Source organism: Pantherophis guttatus, chromosome 7, assembly GCF_059756535.1.
Source record: "Pantherophis guttatus breed Tessera chromosome 7, ASM5975653v1, whole genome shotgun sequence".
In the NCBI taxonomy this organism is placed as follows: domain Eukaryota; kingdom Metazoa; phylum Chordata; class Lepidosauria; order Squamata; family Colubridae; genus Pantherophis; species Pantherophis guttatus.
This window is the reverse complement of record NC_142069.1, coordinates 21,878,120-21,891,344: the sequence shown is the minus strand read 5'-3', so window position 1 is coordinate 21,891,344 and position 13,225 is coordinate 21,878,120. Positions and strand designations below refer to the sequence as shown.

The 13,225-nt window shown below is 40.8% G+C and overlaps 1 protein-coding gene across 1 annotated transcript; it reads right to left on the bottom strand.

Moving 5' to 3' along the window:
- Positions 1–289: 289 nt before the first annotated feature.
- On the bottom strand, positions 290–12,336 carry MRPS33 (mitochondrial ribosomal protein S33). The gene is made up of 3 exons (XM_034403021.3): positions 12,249–12,336; positions 9,188–9,445; positions 290–597 (listed from the first exon to the last, which is right to left on the bottom strand). Exons 2-3 carry the CDS (start codon positions 9,403–9,405, stop codon positions 495–497), a joined length of 321 nt encoding a protein of 106 aa, XP_034258912.1. The 5' UTR covers positions 9,406–9,445; positions 12,249–12,336; the 3' UTR covers positions 290–494.
- Positions 12,337–13,225: the final 889 nt, after the last annotated feature.

Below are 13,225 nucleotides of genomic sequence, written 5' to 3'. Positions count from 1 at the left end.
TACACAGATCTTGTTTTGAAGTTTCAATTTATTTTAATCATAAACGATGTATCACTTTTTCTAACTGTATCACAACTGTTGCACTATTTTTAAAACTTTATTGCATTTGATTAACAAATGTTTTTTTAGGACATCTACCCATGATGCAAATACTAGCTTTATATGGATAAAGCCGGCTTTATATGGGTAAAGCCAACTGTAGCCAACTGTATGGGAGGGTAAGTTGGCTCCCATTGATAACTTACCCTCCGAACTGACCAGAGAAAAAAATACGTTGGAAAGATTGAAATGATTTGACTCATCTTTGTAGTTTTGGTATTTATGTTGATAAAACAGATTAATTACAGTGACATCATAGGGCAAAGATTCCAGTCCTGAAATGGGAAGAGTCCTCTATTGGATGGGAAAAAATCCCCTTCAAACTAAAGTACTAAATAAAGTCACCACCTGTTGCAAAATATTTTATTAAATATATTTGTGGCTTAATAGTGCTTCTACTTCTTCAGAGCTCTTTTTCCTTCTCCTTTCTTGGGGGGTCCTTTTCCACGCAGCCTCCTCAACCGTTTCATCTCATCTTTAAAATCTTCATGTTCATCCCTAAATCAAAAGGGCAAATGCAAGGAATGAGTCAAAGTACATGTTTGCTTTATTTAGTCTCAAATTAGAACGATGTCCGGTTTTAACCAATGGGCAAGCTGAGATGAAGCCACATACACTATTTAACATTCTTAAACTTTAAAATACCAAAAAAGCTAATACAATCCTTGGTTGTATAAAGAGAGAGAATCAAAATCACATGAAGTAATAGTACTGCTTCCAGGTGTGTGTAAAACCAAACCTTGAATCAGAGGTGGGCTTCACATAATTTAACAACCGGTTCGCCTAGTGCAGGACCGAAAATGTGAGTGCGCAGGGCTTGCGCGCGGCTTCAAACACACGTCGATTTCATGTGCGCGGCTTCCAGCGCACCTTCTCGGGCAGTCACGGTGAGTAGAGTGGGTGAAGCACAGAAATCAGCTGGGCTGCGTGGGCGGGGCGAATGAACCAGAGAGTGAGATATATAGAACGGGATAGCACCGGGGCAGGTGGGCGGGCCCAGCCAGTGGTCGGAACTACCGGTACGGGCGAACCGGTCTGAACCGGCAGCAGCCCACCTCTGCCTGGAATACTGCATCCAGTTTTGGTCCCCACTTTACAAAAAAGATGTTGAGACTTTGGAAAAAGTGCAGAGAAGAGCTACTAAGATGATTAAAGGCTAGAGACTAAAACATACGAAGAAAGTTTGCAGGATTCGAGTATGGCTAGTCTAGAAAAAAGGACTGGGGTGACATGACAGCAGTATTCCAGTATTTGAGAGGCTGCCACAAAGAAGAAGGGGTCAATTTATTTTCCAAAGCACCAGAGGGCAGGACAAGAAACAATGGATGGAAACTAATCAAGGAGAGAAGCAACCTGGAATTAAGGAGAAACTTCCTAATAGTGAGGACTATTAACCAATGGAAGAGCTTCAGAAGTTGTGGCTGCTTGATCACTGGAGGTTTTTAAGAAGAGCCTGGACAGCCACTTGTCTGAAAATGGTATACGGTCTCCTGCTTGAGTAGGGGGTTGGACTAGAACACCTTCAAAATCCCTTCCCGCTCTATTCTGAATTTGAGAATTCTTCCATGGGATATCTATGCTAATTTACATGTGTTTCTCTCACTGTGTCTGTCTGTGATATTCACAAATGACAGGTCTCATATATGGTGAACCTTGTCATAATAAGCCCTGTAGGGCACATGGGGATTTTTAGATTTAACGTTCTTTGAATCACTGTAATTTGTAAGACATCTTGGCTTAACATGATAAGTAAACCTAGCCTGTAGATAAGATTTCCTCTCAGGTAGTCCTCAAATTACAACAATTCAGTTAGTGACCATCTGAAATTACAATGGCACTGAAAAAAATGACTCTGGTCCTTACCTATGACACAGGAAACCATAATACTTCATGGCCTCCTTTTTGTATTTACAGAGGAGCTTTTGAAAAGGAAAACCATCCTTGAATTATTAGTAGTCAGACATAATTAACAATATTTTCTTTTTTAAATGGAACATCAATTAGTAACTAGTAAGGGATTCAAAGCCCAGGAAAATGATATGAACAAAAAACAGAAGACCACTCTCACTTTTAGTGACTATTTTCTAAATTATTCATACCCTCATTTAGGAAGTGTATGCCAAGAGTTGACTTAAGTGGGCAGATGTAATGAAAAAAAAATCTTAGAGTACGAATCTTTTCATTAAAACATAATTATTCTTACCAGTAAAAAAGTACTGATTGTACCCTATAATTTTCAGTCACAAGATTCTGAAAAAAGCTTCCTTTTCTTCTTGAAAAAGATTTATAAGATGCTATAGCATGTGTTCCCTTCAATATTAATTGCTGAATTTCTGTGCCCTAATTTTAAATCAAATGTTGATTTTTACCACCCAATCCAAAGCCCTTCAGCTGCAGATGTGTCAGATTATAACACATGCATGCACATACTCAAACTTTTTGCACTGTTCTGTACATGCACATATATTTCTCTGCAGAACTGACTTTAGCACATCACATTTATCTGACTTTAACTCAGGAATAGAAGGGGCAAAATAACTTTAAGGTGTGCATAATCATGCCAATGGAATACACACAAAATTGACAACATGGATCCATGGTCTATATCAGTGGCCCTCGATGTTTTGGGCACCATGGACTGGTTCCATGGAGAGAGGTTTTTCTGCAGACCCGAGGGGGCATGGTTTTGTGTGCTGCCTACATCCGATGGATGGGGATTCGGTTGTTTGAGCCACCCGGTTTCTGGCACTTGGAGCCAGTGCCAGTCCAAGGACCAGGGGTTGGGACCTGGCCTATATGGATACAGGGCCCAAATTAAGCACATGAGAAAAATAGATTGAATTTGGAAACAACAAATCAAAAGAATCACAAACAAAATATTTCTTTGGCATCAACTTGCTTAACATTAAAGCCCAGGTTACAAAAAGCTGAGGGAGGGGCTAGATAAAATACATGCTATGTGAGGTAATAATTTTGGTCAACCATTCTTCTAATACCCAGGTTTCCCTGAAAATAAGACCCAGTCTTATTTTCTTTTGGCCTCTGAAATAAGCACTAGAGCTTATTTTCAGGGGAAAATAAGGACGGGTAGTGATGGATCTGCCACACGTGCCTTGCACTGGCTTACCTCAGGGCCCCCGCAGCCAGGCCATCCATGTCCCGACACCTGCCTCGTCTTGTGGCCACAGCACTGGTGCGTTGCTCAGCCTCCTGCTCCATTGCGAGGCAGTTGTCGGGGCATGGATGGCCTGGTTGCGGGAGCCCTGAGGTAAACCGGTGTGCGCATGGGGCAGCTGCACAGACCCCTCACCTCACCTTGTGTGGACGGCACCACAAGCAACCAGACGGAATTGGCAGCCGGTCGGCTGCACAGGGGCTTAAGTAGGGCTTATTTTGGGGGTAGAGCTTATATTGAGTGCACGTGCAAAAAACATGATAAGGTCTTATTTTTGGGATAGGTCTTATTTTCAGGGACATATGGTAGTATAGGAACCATCTGCTGCACTTAACACTGTTATCTATAGTAGTTGATTTGGGACTGGGTAATGTTTTTTTCTATTACTGCATGTCAACAATAGGAATTGGTAAGCTATGGTAGGAGCCCTCAAAATGGGGAGGGGGCGGTCATGAGCAAATAGTACTGGCAATAGCACTTTGACTTATATACCACTTCATAGTGCTTTCCAGCCCTCTCTAAGTAGTTTACAGAGGCAGCATATTGCCAACAATTTGGGTCCTCATTTTACCGACCTCAGAAGGATGAAAGCTATCTTTTTAGTTGTGCTCAACTGCGTGTTTTTAAAATGCTTACAATACAATTAGATCTGTTAGAGACCATATACATAATTCTAGAGGATTTAAAATAAGATCAACGAGAAGTCCTTTCACATGTTTTGTATAACTGCAGGGAGCATTCTGCTTAAACTAACAAAATGAACAAAACCTTTTAATAAAGCCAAGTCTGATTAAAGAGCCATGCACTGAATTAGGATTTAATTCTGATTCATATTTCCCAATTGCATTATTTGTCCATTAGTAAGATAATATCATTTCCTCAAGGCCGTAGAGCTGTTAATATTGTTAACTGTTCACAAAGTACCACACAGACCTTGATTCTGTTCCACCTCCATAAAATGCTTACTGCCTGCAGCCAAACACATTTCTGAGTGAGAGCCCTTGCAGGCTTTTCTGAACAAGAGATCAGTTAATAAAGAAGCTTGCAAAATGCAAGCGTATAATTTATAATTTTTCTGTGCCAAAGGGAAGCCCCTTTGCTTTGCCATCGTCTCCCCAACAATGAAGAGCACATCTAGATTGTCATTATACAGGTTTTAAAAATAGCAGCATTCAAGCGTGTTTTAAATGTAAAAAAATATCTTAAGGTACTGTTGTATGCTTTTAGCTTAACATGAAGCCAATTTCTTGCCATATGAATAAAATATAGTGACCCTTGGATTCATACACTTCCCACTTTTGTGCATACCGGAAGAAGGAAATTAGAAGCATCTTCTGGTTTTTAACAAATTATAAAATAACTTGAAGGTTTACTTTTGAAACTTTAGTTAGGAAACAAACCAGGATCAGAAATTCTAGAAAGGAGTGAGCATGCAAGCCTGAACAAACCATTTTTTATAAATACAAAAAAGACTTTGGGCTTTTTTCAATGTTCATGCACAAGCGATAGTTTGCTTAACTTAGGCTGAATAAATTGCTGGGTTTATTTATCATTCTAAGGTAAGGATCTGAAAATCTTGCAATATATCATGAGATCCACAGATTTATGAGATTTTGGCTGGCAAGAGTGCATAAAGTCTTACTTTTATTTCGTAGGATGTGAGCATTAACATTTACATGTATATCAAAATCTACAAGATTGCAGGTATAATATTGTTATCAAAGTGTCATCCCTTTGTACACGTGGGTAACTAACATCAACCCATGTACAAAAGGGTAGGGTCTAAGGTTTGGAACAGCTGAATAATCACACATGCAAATCCACTGCTTATAATCCACAGTGCTTCAGTTCACACAACATACTATTTATTTCATCAAGCTGGCCTGACCTAAGTCTTTCCCCTTTTTAAATGGAAATTTTAAATTTGGTTTTAAATTATTGGAGTTTTAAATTTGTTCAGCCAAATTATTTAATTCATTTTAGTTTATTTTAAATTTTGTAGCTATATGTTTTATTCTATGGCTGTTCACCGCCCTGAGTCCTTCGGGAGTAGGGCGGTATACAAATTCAATAAAATAAATAAAATAAAAATAAAATAAATATTAAACCAAAGCCAAACAAACCACACAACTATTACAAAACTTGCCATTGGAAAGGCAAAATAATTCCTGAAATGAAGAGCAACCACAACACATGGAACATCTTAGCTGAAGAAGAAAATTAAGAAGGAAGACATGATAGAGGTCCTGTATATAAAATTTTGCCTGATATGGATACAGCTAGAATATTGTGAAGTTAAACAAACAGAGACCCAGGACAGAGAAAATAATCTTCTCCTTTCAGTCAGTGTTTCTATTTATTTATTTATTAAATTTTTATGTAGCCCATATTCTTTCAAGTTTAACCAAGTTAAAATTTTTATGGAGATTCTAAACTATCCATGGTTGTCCCAAAGCTGCTTTTTCAAAAGGCAACTGGACTTTATTGTGAACTACCTGGACTTTCAGGAAGGCCTGAAAGGGGAAAAAACCCCAAAAAATTCCAGTTGGCTTTTGAAAAAGCACCTCTGGGACAAAGTTAAAACATTATTAAGCACTAACTAAAACCAAGCTAAGAGAGCTAAGAGCCAGACGGGATGGGGATGAAGTCTTCTTACCCCGGCAGTCACCTCCAGAGGTGAACACCCTCTTCAGAGGCCCAGGCCAACAGGCAAAGCCAGGTTTTGATCCTCTTTCAGGACAAAAGGAGGGGGCAGCTCTCATCTCTGGTGGAAGAATCTTCCACAGGTATGGGGCCACAGTAGAAAAGGACCTTCTCCTTGATCCTGCTTGCTTCAATACCTTAGCAGACAGGATTGGTAGCAGGCATCATCTACTGGCATAAGTGGGGCAGGCTTGTCCCATCAGGGAGAGACAGCTCCTCAAATACCCTGGACCCATGCAAGCTAGCGCTTTAAAAATAATGACCAACACTTTGAACTGGATCCGGAATCAAACTGGCAACCAATGCAACTTGCTGCAGTAATGGTGTTATATGTGCAGCCCTATGTTGTGGCCCGCTGGCGGCCAGTGGAGCTGGCAGCAGAGTCAGACAGTGAGGAGGTTGGGGAGGAACTTGGGCCAGTCCTGGGAGCTGAGGAAAGCTCAGACGAGGGTTCTGTGTCGGAGGCAGAGAGGGAGCTAGACAGCAGTGAGGCAGAGGAACAGCTGGAGCCCGTTCCCAGTGTGTGCATGTGCAGAACTGCCAGAAGACAAGAATAACTCAGAAAGTTGACTTGGGAGTAACACCTTGGAGGTAATTGGCCCCTCCATAGGAAACAAAAGACAAACAAAAGAGGAGCGAATGGGGAGTGGGCTTTTGCAGGAAACAATTCATTCGTTTGGTCATTTCAAGAGTGGAAAGTTTTGTTTGTGACTCTAAGAGACTCTGTGCCAAGTTTTGCCTTGTACTGCGTTTGGAAACAAGTTACGTGGCAGCTTGCCAAGCAAGATAAGGTGTGTTGATAAATATTCCTTTGAAAAACTGTTTGGACAAGCCTTGCTGACTGTGAAAGTGATTCACAGTCATGTAAATAAAAGAGATTTTGCCGGGACCAAGACTCTGCTTCCTGTTTTTTAAGGGAGCCTAGGTCAGAACACCCTAGGAACTCCCAGGGCTGTGCACACTGCTGCATTCTGCACCAGCTGAAGCTTCCAAATACTCTTCAAGGATAACCCCATGTAGAGCGTGTTGCAGTAATCCAGCCATGAGACGACTAGGATACAAGTGACCATGCGCAGGGACTCGAGATCCATCTAAGGGCGCAACTGGTGCACAACATGCAAAGGTTTTCCTAGCCGCGAGTACCACCTGCCCTTTGAGCAGAAGTCATAAGTCCAAGAGAACACCCCGCCCCACAAAAGTGACCTACCGGATCTGTCTGGGGTAGTGCAACCCCATCCAGAGTTAATGATGATAATAAACCACCAGAGGTCCCTTGCACCCACAGCCACTCCGTCTTGCTTGGGTTCAGCTGAGAAAGGGCAGTCACAGCGTCGCTTGGATCACCCAGGATGGAGATGTAGAGCTATATATCAGCAGTATATTGAGGATGACTAATCCTATATCTCACCTAGCAGTTTCATGTAGATGTTAGAAAGAAGTGGTGTTGTGGCCAGTCAGCGGCCTGTGCAGTTAGTAGCTGATTCCGACAGTGAGGAGGCTGGTGTGGTGCTGATCCAGCAGCCTGTGCAGCTGGCACTCAAGCTGAACAATGAGCAGGCTGGAGAAGATGTGGTGCCAGAGGTGGGGATTCAGCCAGGGCCTTCATAACCTCCAAAAGCTCCCATAAGTGAAGAGGAAGAAGAGGAGGAGCCTCTTCTCGATGCACGGGCACACAGAGCTGCGAAAAGGCAGGAGTGGCTCCTCAGGAGGAGGTCTCCTCAAGAGTAAGGCTTGGGGCTAATTGGCCACTCCCTTAGCCTATTTAAAGAAGGACGACGACTGAGGCAATTTGCAGGGAACAACTTCGTTCACTCTCCTTCGTGTCCTGATCTTAGTTCTCTGCAAATTGCTTCTGGGCTTTCTGTCAACTATAGTAAGATTACGATTATTTATTCTTTGAATTCTTGTAGGCTGTTAAGAAAGTTAATTAACAGCCTTTGTTTGAAAAAGACTGATTTAATTTAGTAAACTAAGGTTTGTACAGACTTTGTGACTGCTGCGTTCTTTGGGGTCCATAGCTGGGGCAGAACAAGTGGAGAAAGTACCGAGCCCTGTGGTGCCTCACAAAGGAGTGGCCAAGGGCAGGACCTCTAGCTTCTTATTAACACTGATTGGGACCGGCCTTGGAGAAAGGAGCTGAAGCAGTGCAACACTCTGCTGCCCGTCCCCATCCCCCGTCCCCATCCCCAAAGAATGCCATGGTCAATGGTATCAAAAGCCATTGCCAGGTCAAGGAGAGCCAGGATGGATGCATACCTCCATCCTGCTCTCACCAGAGATCATCAAGTGCAACTAATGCCGTTTCCGTCCCATAACCCAGCCTGAAATCCGACTGAAAAGTCCAATGTTGACTCCCAGCAACTCTCTGGCCTACTCCCTGCAGTTTTCTTGGCGGATTTTCTTTCAGAAGTGGCTTGCCCTTGCCTCCTTCCTAGGGCTGAGAGACACTGAGTGTCATTCAGTGGACTCTGTGCCTAAGATGAGACTAGAACTGATGGTCTCCTAATTTCTAGCCTGGTGCATTAACTCTACGCCAAACTGGCTTTTATATACCATTTAGTACATATTTAACCTATGGACTTTGCAGCAAGCACTGATTACCAGTGCTACTAGCAAATAAATAGAGAATAAAATCATCAACAATTATATTCATAATCATATATATTTCAGCATTTCAGATATTCAGATTTCTAATACTTCAGATTTCTCCATTCAACTTGATATTTAACAACATAACTGAGTGCCACACGAAAAATTATTGGACAGCTCTTAGAAAATCAGCACACTGACAAACTGTCCATCCATCTATTGCAAAACCAAACTTGGTAAAGGAAGAATTCCAACCAAACTGTCTGGTGGTGGTTTATACATGTGGGTCTATACAGACTTAAAACTGCTTTTCAATTCTACACACTAAAATGGTCTGAAATATCACACATTTTACTTTTTTTTTTCATGCAACTTTACAACAGGGTTGTGGCAATGTCAAAAGTTGTTAGTTTGGAGAATTCGTGAGATTTCATTCCTGATTTTTAAACAGTGTTTTAAAATTAAATTAATTAGGTGTGTGGCAGATGTCTTGGTGTCATGCAGCACCACGATGGAACTTCCATGAAATAAAGGAAGAAGTTACTCTTGAGGATTCATCATTTACTGTCACTACGCCAGTCTGCCTCCATCCTTCCCCACATCCCCATATTTCTGAATTACCTGTAGAGGCCATAAGAACGAAGCCTCCACATGAGGCCACTGTAGATATTGTGAGGAGGATACCAGTCATAGACTTCCTTGCGCTTTGCCAAGGGCTGCTCACTTAACAGCTTGACGACTTTCATGGATGAAGTATCGGTTGGGCGAACAACTTCTCCAAATATACGCTTACTCAAGCGGGCCATCCGTAAGGCATAGTTGGAAACAGGGCCCGACATCTCCACGTACAAACTGGACAAGTGGACATATGCACTCCTCCTTTGACCAAAAGTGAGAGAAGAAGGCAGGATTAAGACATTCCACGGATTTAATGAAATTGATACAGTCCACCATATGCTTCCTCTTTTTAAAAAAATATAAAAGCCAGGATCATATATCATGTTAAGCCATAATAACCTGCCTTCCATTGAAAGACTATATTATTACTATTATTCTTCTCTTCCTTACTAGTATCTATCTATTCCTACTTTATTACTATAACCATGTTGCTTGTATCTTTCAGTTATATTGTTTTATTTGTTTCTTAGTACGATTTGATAGCTTATTAGTAACCTTGACTATCACTAAGTATTTATCTTTTTATTCTTGATGACTGTATTTTATTCTCCTTATGTACACTGAGAGTATATAAACCAAAGACAAATTCCTTGTGTGTCCAATCACACTTGGCCAATAAAGAATTCTATTCTATTCTATTCTATTCTATTCTATTCTATTCTATTCTATTCTATTCTATTCTACTCTACTCTACTCTACTCTACTCTACTCTACTCTACTCTACTCTACTCTACTCTAATACAGCTTGCTGGGTTTTAGGTTTGCATATTTGTGTTCAACAAAATACAATGAAGTGAGCCATGACTTAGTGTGATATTATTTCACATAAGCAGGTATCATGTCATGAGACATGACTCAAAAAATCAATAGTGCTGGGACTGATCAGCGGACAAAGGAGAAGGGGCCACACTACTACCTGCTGGCTGGACAATTAAGTACATTTACAGGTTTATTTTTGGTTTTTTTAACTATTATTTGTGCTATTTCAATACTATTTTGTACTCTATAGCAATAGCACTGACGATTTATATACCACTCCACAGTGCTTTATAGCATTCTCTGAGCAGTTTACAAATGCCAGCATATTGCCCCCAACAATCTGGGTCCTCATTTTACCGAATTTGGAAGGATGGAAGGCTAAGTCAACCTTGAACTCATCAGGATTGAACTCCTGGCTATGGGCAGAATTTGACTGAAATACTCCATTCTAACCACTGTGCCATCACAGCACAACAGAACTCTATAGGCTATTTCTGAGTGCTGCCAACCAGCCTTCCAGTGCTGCCATTCCCTTGTGGCTCTTATTGGTCCTTCCCTCCCTGATCATTTACCTTCCTTATCCTGGTCATGTTACTTGACATGTAAGATCAAACAAACGTGGAAGGACATGAGCTGAAGCAGGACGTAACTCTCCCAATCACTGAAAGAATCTCTTCTCATTGTACATGTGACCTGTCAGACAAGTTGGAAGAAAACTTCAGTGCACTTCAGTGCATGTCTCTCCACCATAACATATGACCTGTCAAACATGGATTTAACACTCTGCCATGTTTAAATAACAGGCCAAATATTATTTCATGTTTAAATCAACAGAATAGTATTCTTTCTGAAGAATAGTAGATCCATGCTTTGCAATCGTCTGAATTCATCGGCATCCTATCATAGGCCATTTAAAAAGAGGCCAAACTGCATCACAGAGAGCCAATTAACCCTTATTGAAGCACATGTTAAAGAGAGTGATTGGTGTTTGTTTTTCTCATTAGCCAGTGAAGGTCAGTGCAAGAGAAGAAAGCTGGGGAATCCTCTTTTAACTTGTCCCACATTAAACCTATCAGGATATCACTATTGCCTGGTCACATTTCTGTGGCAGATTGAAATTCAGTCACTGGGACAGTGCAGTTTATGTTTTTTTCTGGGGACTCAAACACAGGAAGAAAGCATATTAACACAGTATTGAGGAAACCATGTTAACACAGTATTGAAGAATAGACCTCAATCACAAATCTTTTTTTTTTATTTAAGGGCTTTGTGGAGAGACTTCCCACAGCAAGTTGTCAGAAAGAACTATCAGATAAAACATAAAGTACCTGCATAAAGGTGTCTATGTATCAACTAATGAAAACAGTGACATGCCATAAGATCTTCTCCTTTTCTACATGTGCTATATGTTCACATGCACATACAAAAGGACATGGCTTACATCAAGATGAGATGCTGCTTTCATCATTTTGACAAAAAGGTGAGATCCTATGGATGCCTCTGCTGGGGACTTTTGCAAAGATGGAACGGAAGAAAGGAGACTGTGTGTCCTCCAATTGGCATTGTTTCTACACCCTTAAATTGCTGTTATTTCTATACCCTAGGTACTGTTTCTACACCCTTAAATAAATTGCTCTCATGGGGTGGGGGAAGGGATCAAAGTCTTTTCCGCCATTCTTTTTCTCTTTTGGGCAACCATTGGAGCATCTTCTAACTAAGAATGACAACCATCAACAGTAGCGTTTTCCTAAACATTTTTCAGACAGCAAAATTTGAAAACAACAGTGTTGGTTCTACAATAACAGACAGGTATTCCCTGTGCTTTTAAAGCAGTGTTTTTTCAACCCCAGCAAGTTTAAGAGGTGTGCTGACTGGGGAATTCTGGGAATTGAAATCCACACTTCAGATCAACTCCTGCAGCAAAATTTATGAAAGCCTACAGCAGATAGATTGTATTCGTTTCGCTCATCTTCTGCCAACATATCCCAATGCATTAATCTATGATTACAATCTCAGGCTGTTTTCATGTGCTGAGAAAATAAACGCCCATCTAAGCATCTCTTAACAAATCCTATTATATTATAAGCCTCAACTATTGACTAAGAAAATAGAAAACTGTTCGTCTTCACAAACACACACACACATGAGATTCCCTTTTAACTAACCCAGACGAAGCACAAGTTGCTTTTAAATTATTAAAAAAATTTGGAAAAATAAAATAAAACAATTCGCCTCTTCCACTCACCTTTCAGCCACTTCAAACGTGCGCACCTCCCCACCCGGAGGAAGTGCGCTGCCCTCTAAGCGCTCCGGGTAGGCAGACGGATAAAAAGCCAAACGGGGGAAACATGTGAGCGAAGGTACGTCTAATGCGCATGCGGACTTTCTTTCCCTATGTGGATGCCGCCATCTTGAACAGGCTGGGTGTGACGTTACTGTACGGAATCGGGAGTTTGGGGCGTGATTAGAGTCTAAAAGCGGCCTTTGGAGTAGTGGGTGCTCTTCGCGGAACTGGTGCTGAAATGGGAATATGTAGTGTGACCCTCCTGTTCAGCGTTAGCTTTATGGCAGCCAAGAGTTTATATTTTATTGCATTTAGAGAGGTTGGTCTAGGATATTTATTTAATTAAATGTATATATTTATCATAGGTATATTTTCAGAGCCAGCCAAAGGAGCTCCCTTGATGTCGTTTGAACAGTCCCGGTCGCCCTGGCCAACTCAGCACATCTCAGCGGGTTGTTCTTGGGCGGGAAAATAGGAGAAGGCGACACTTCAAAGCTGAAGAAGCTTCTTGGATGAGAAGTGAAACGTCTTCAAAGAAAAACCAGAAAGTCCAGTTGCCTCTTGAAAAAGCACCTTTGGGACAACCAGGACCTGGATGACTGGGAATCTTCATAGACGTTTAGCAATGCTAGATGCACCACCATGAGCTTTAACAGAAAAATAATAATACTAAAAGTTATAAATAAGAGTCCCCTGGAGTTGGGCAGCCAATAAAATTGAGTAAAATAAATAAATTTAAATAAAATACATAATTAAAATTATTGTCATATAAAATAATAATTATATTATATTATATTATTATATTTATTATATTATATTTATTATATTAAGCATTTTTTAATGTTCAGTTGACTGAGTTTCATGTTTAATAAATAAAGTAAATAATAATTATGATGATGACGACGATTCAATAGGTGGACAAAAATACCAAATCCAGT

Bases quoted from the DNA above. Each gene is read 5' to 3' on its own strand.
- MRPS33 (XM_034403021.3), bottom strand. From the start codon at position 9,405: ATGTCGGGCCCTGTTTCCAACTATGCCTTACGGATGGCCCGCTTGAGT. The intron at 598-9,187 runs GTAATTCAGAAA...CTTTTGATTTAG, and splicing joins CGTTCTTATGGCCTCTACAG to GGATGAACATGAAGATTTTA.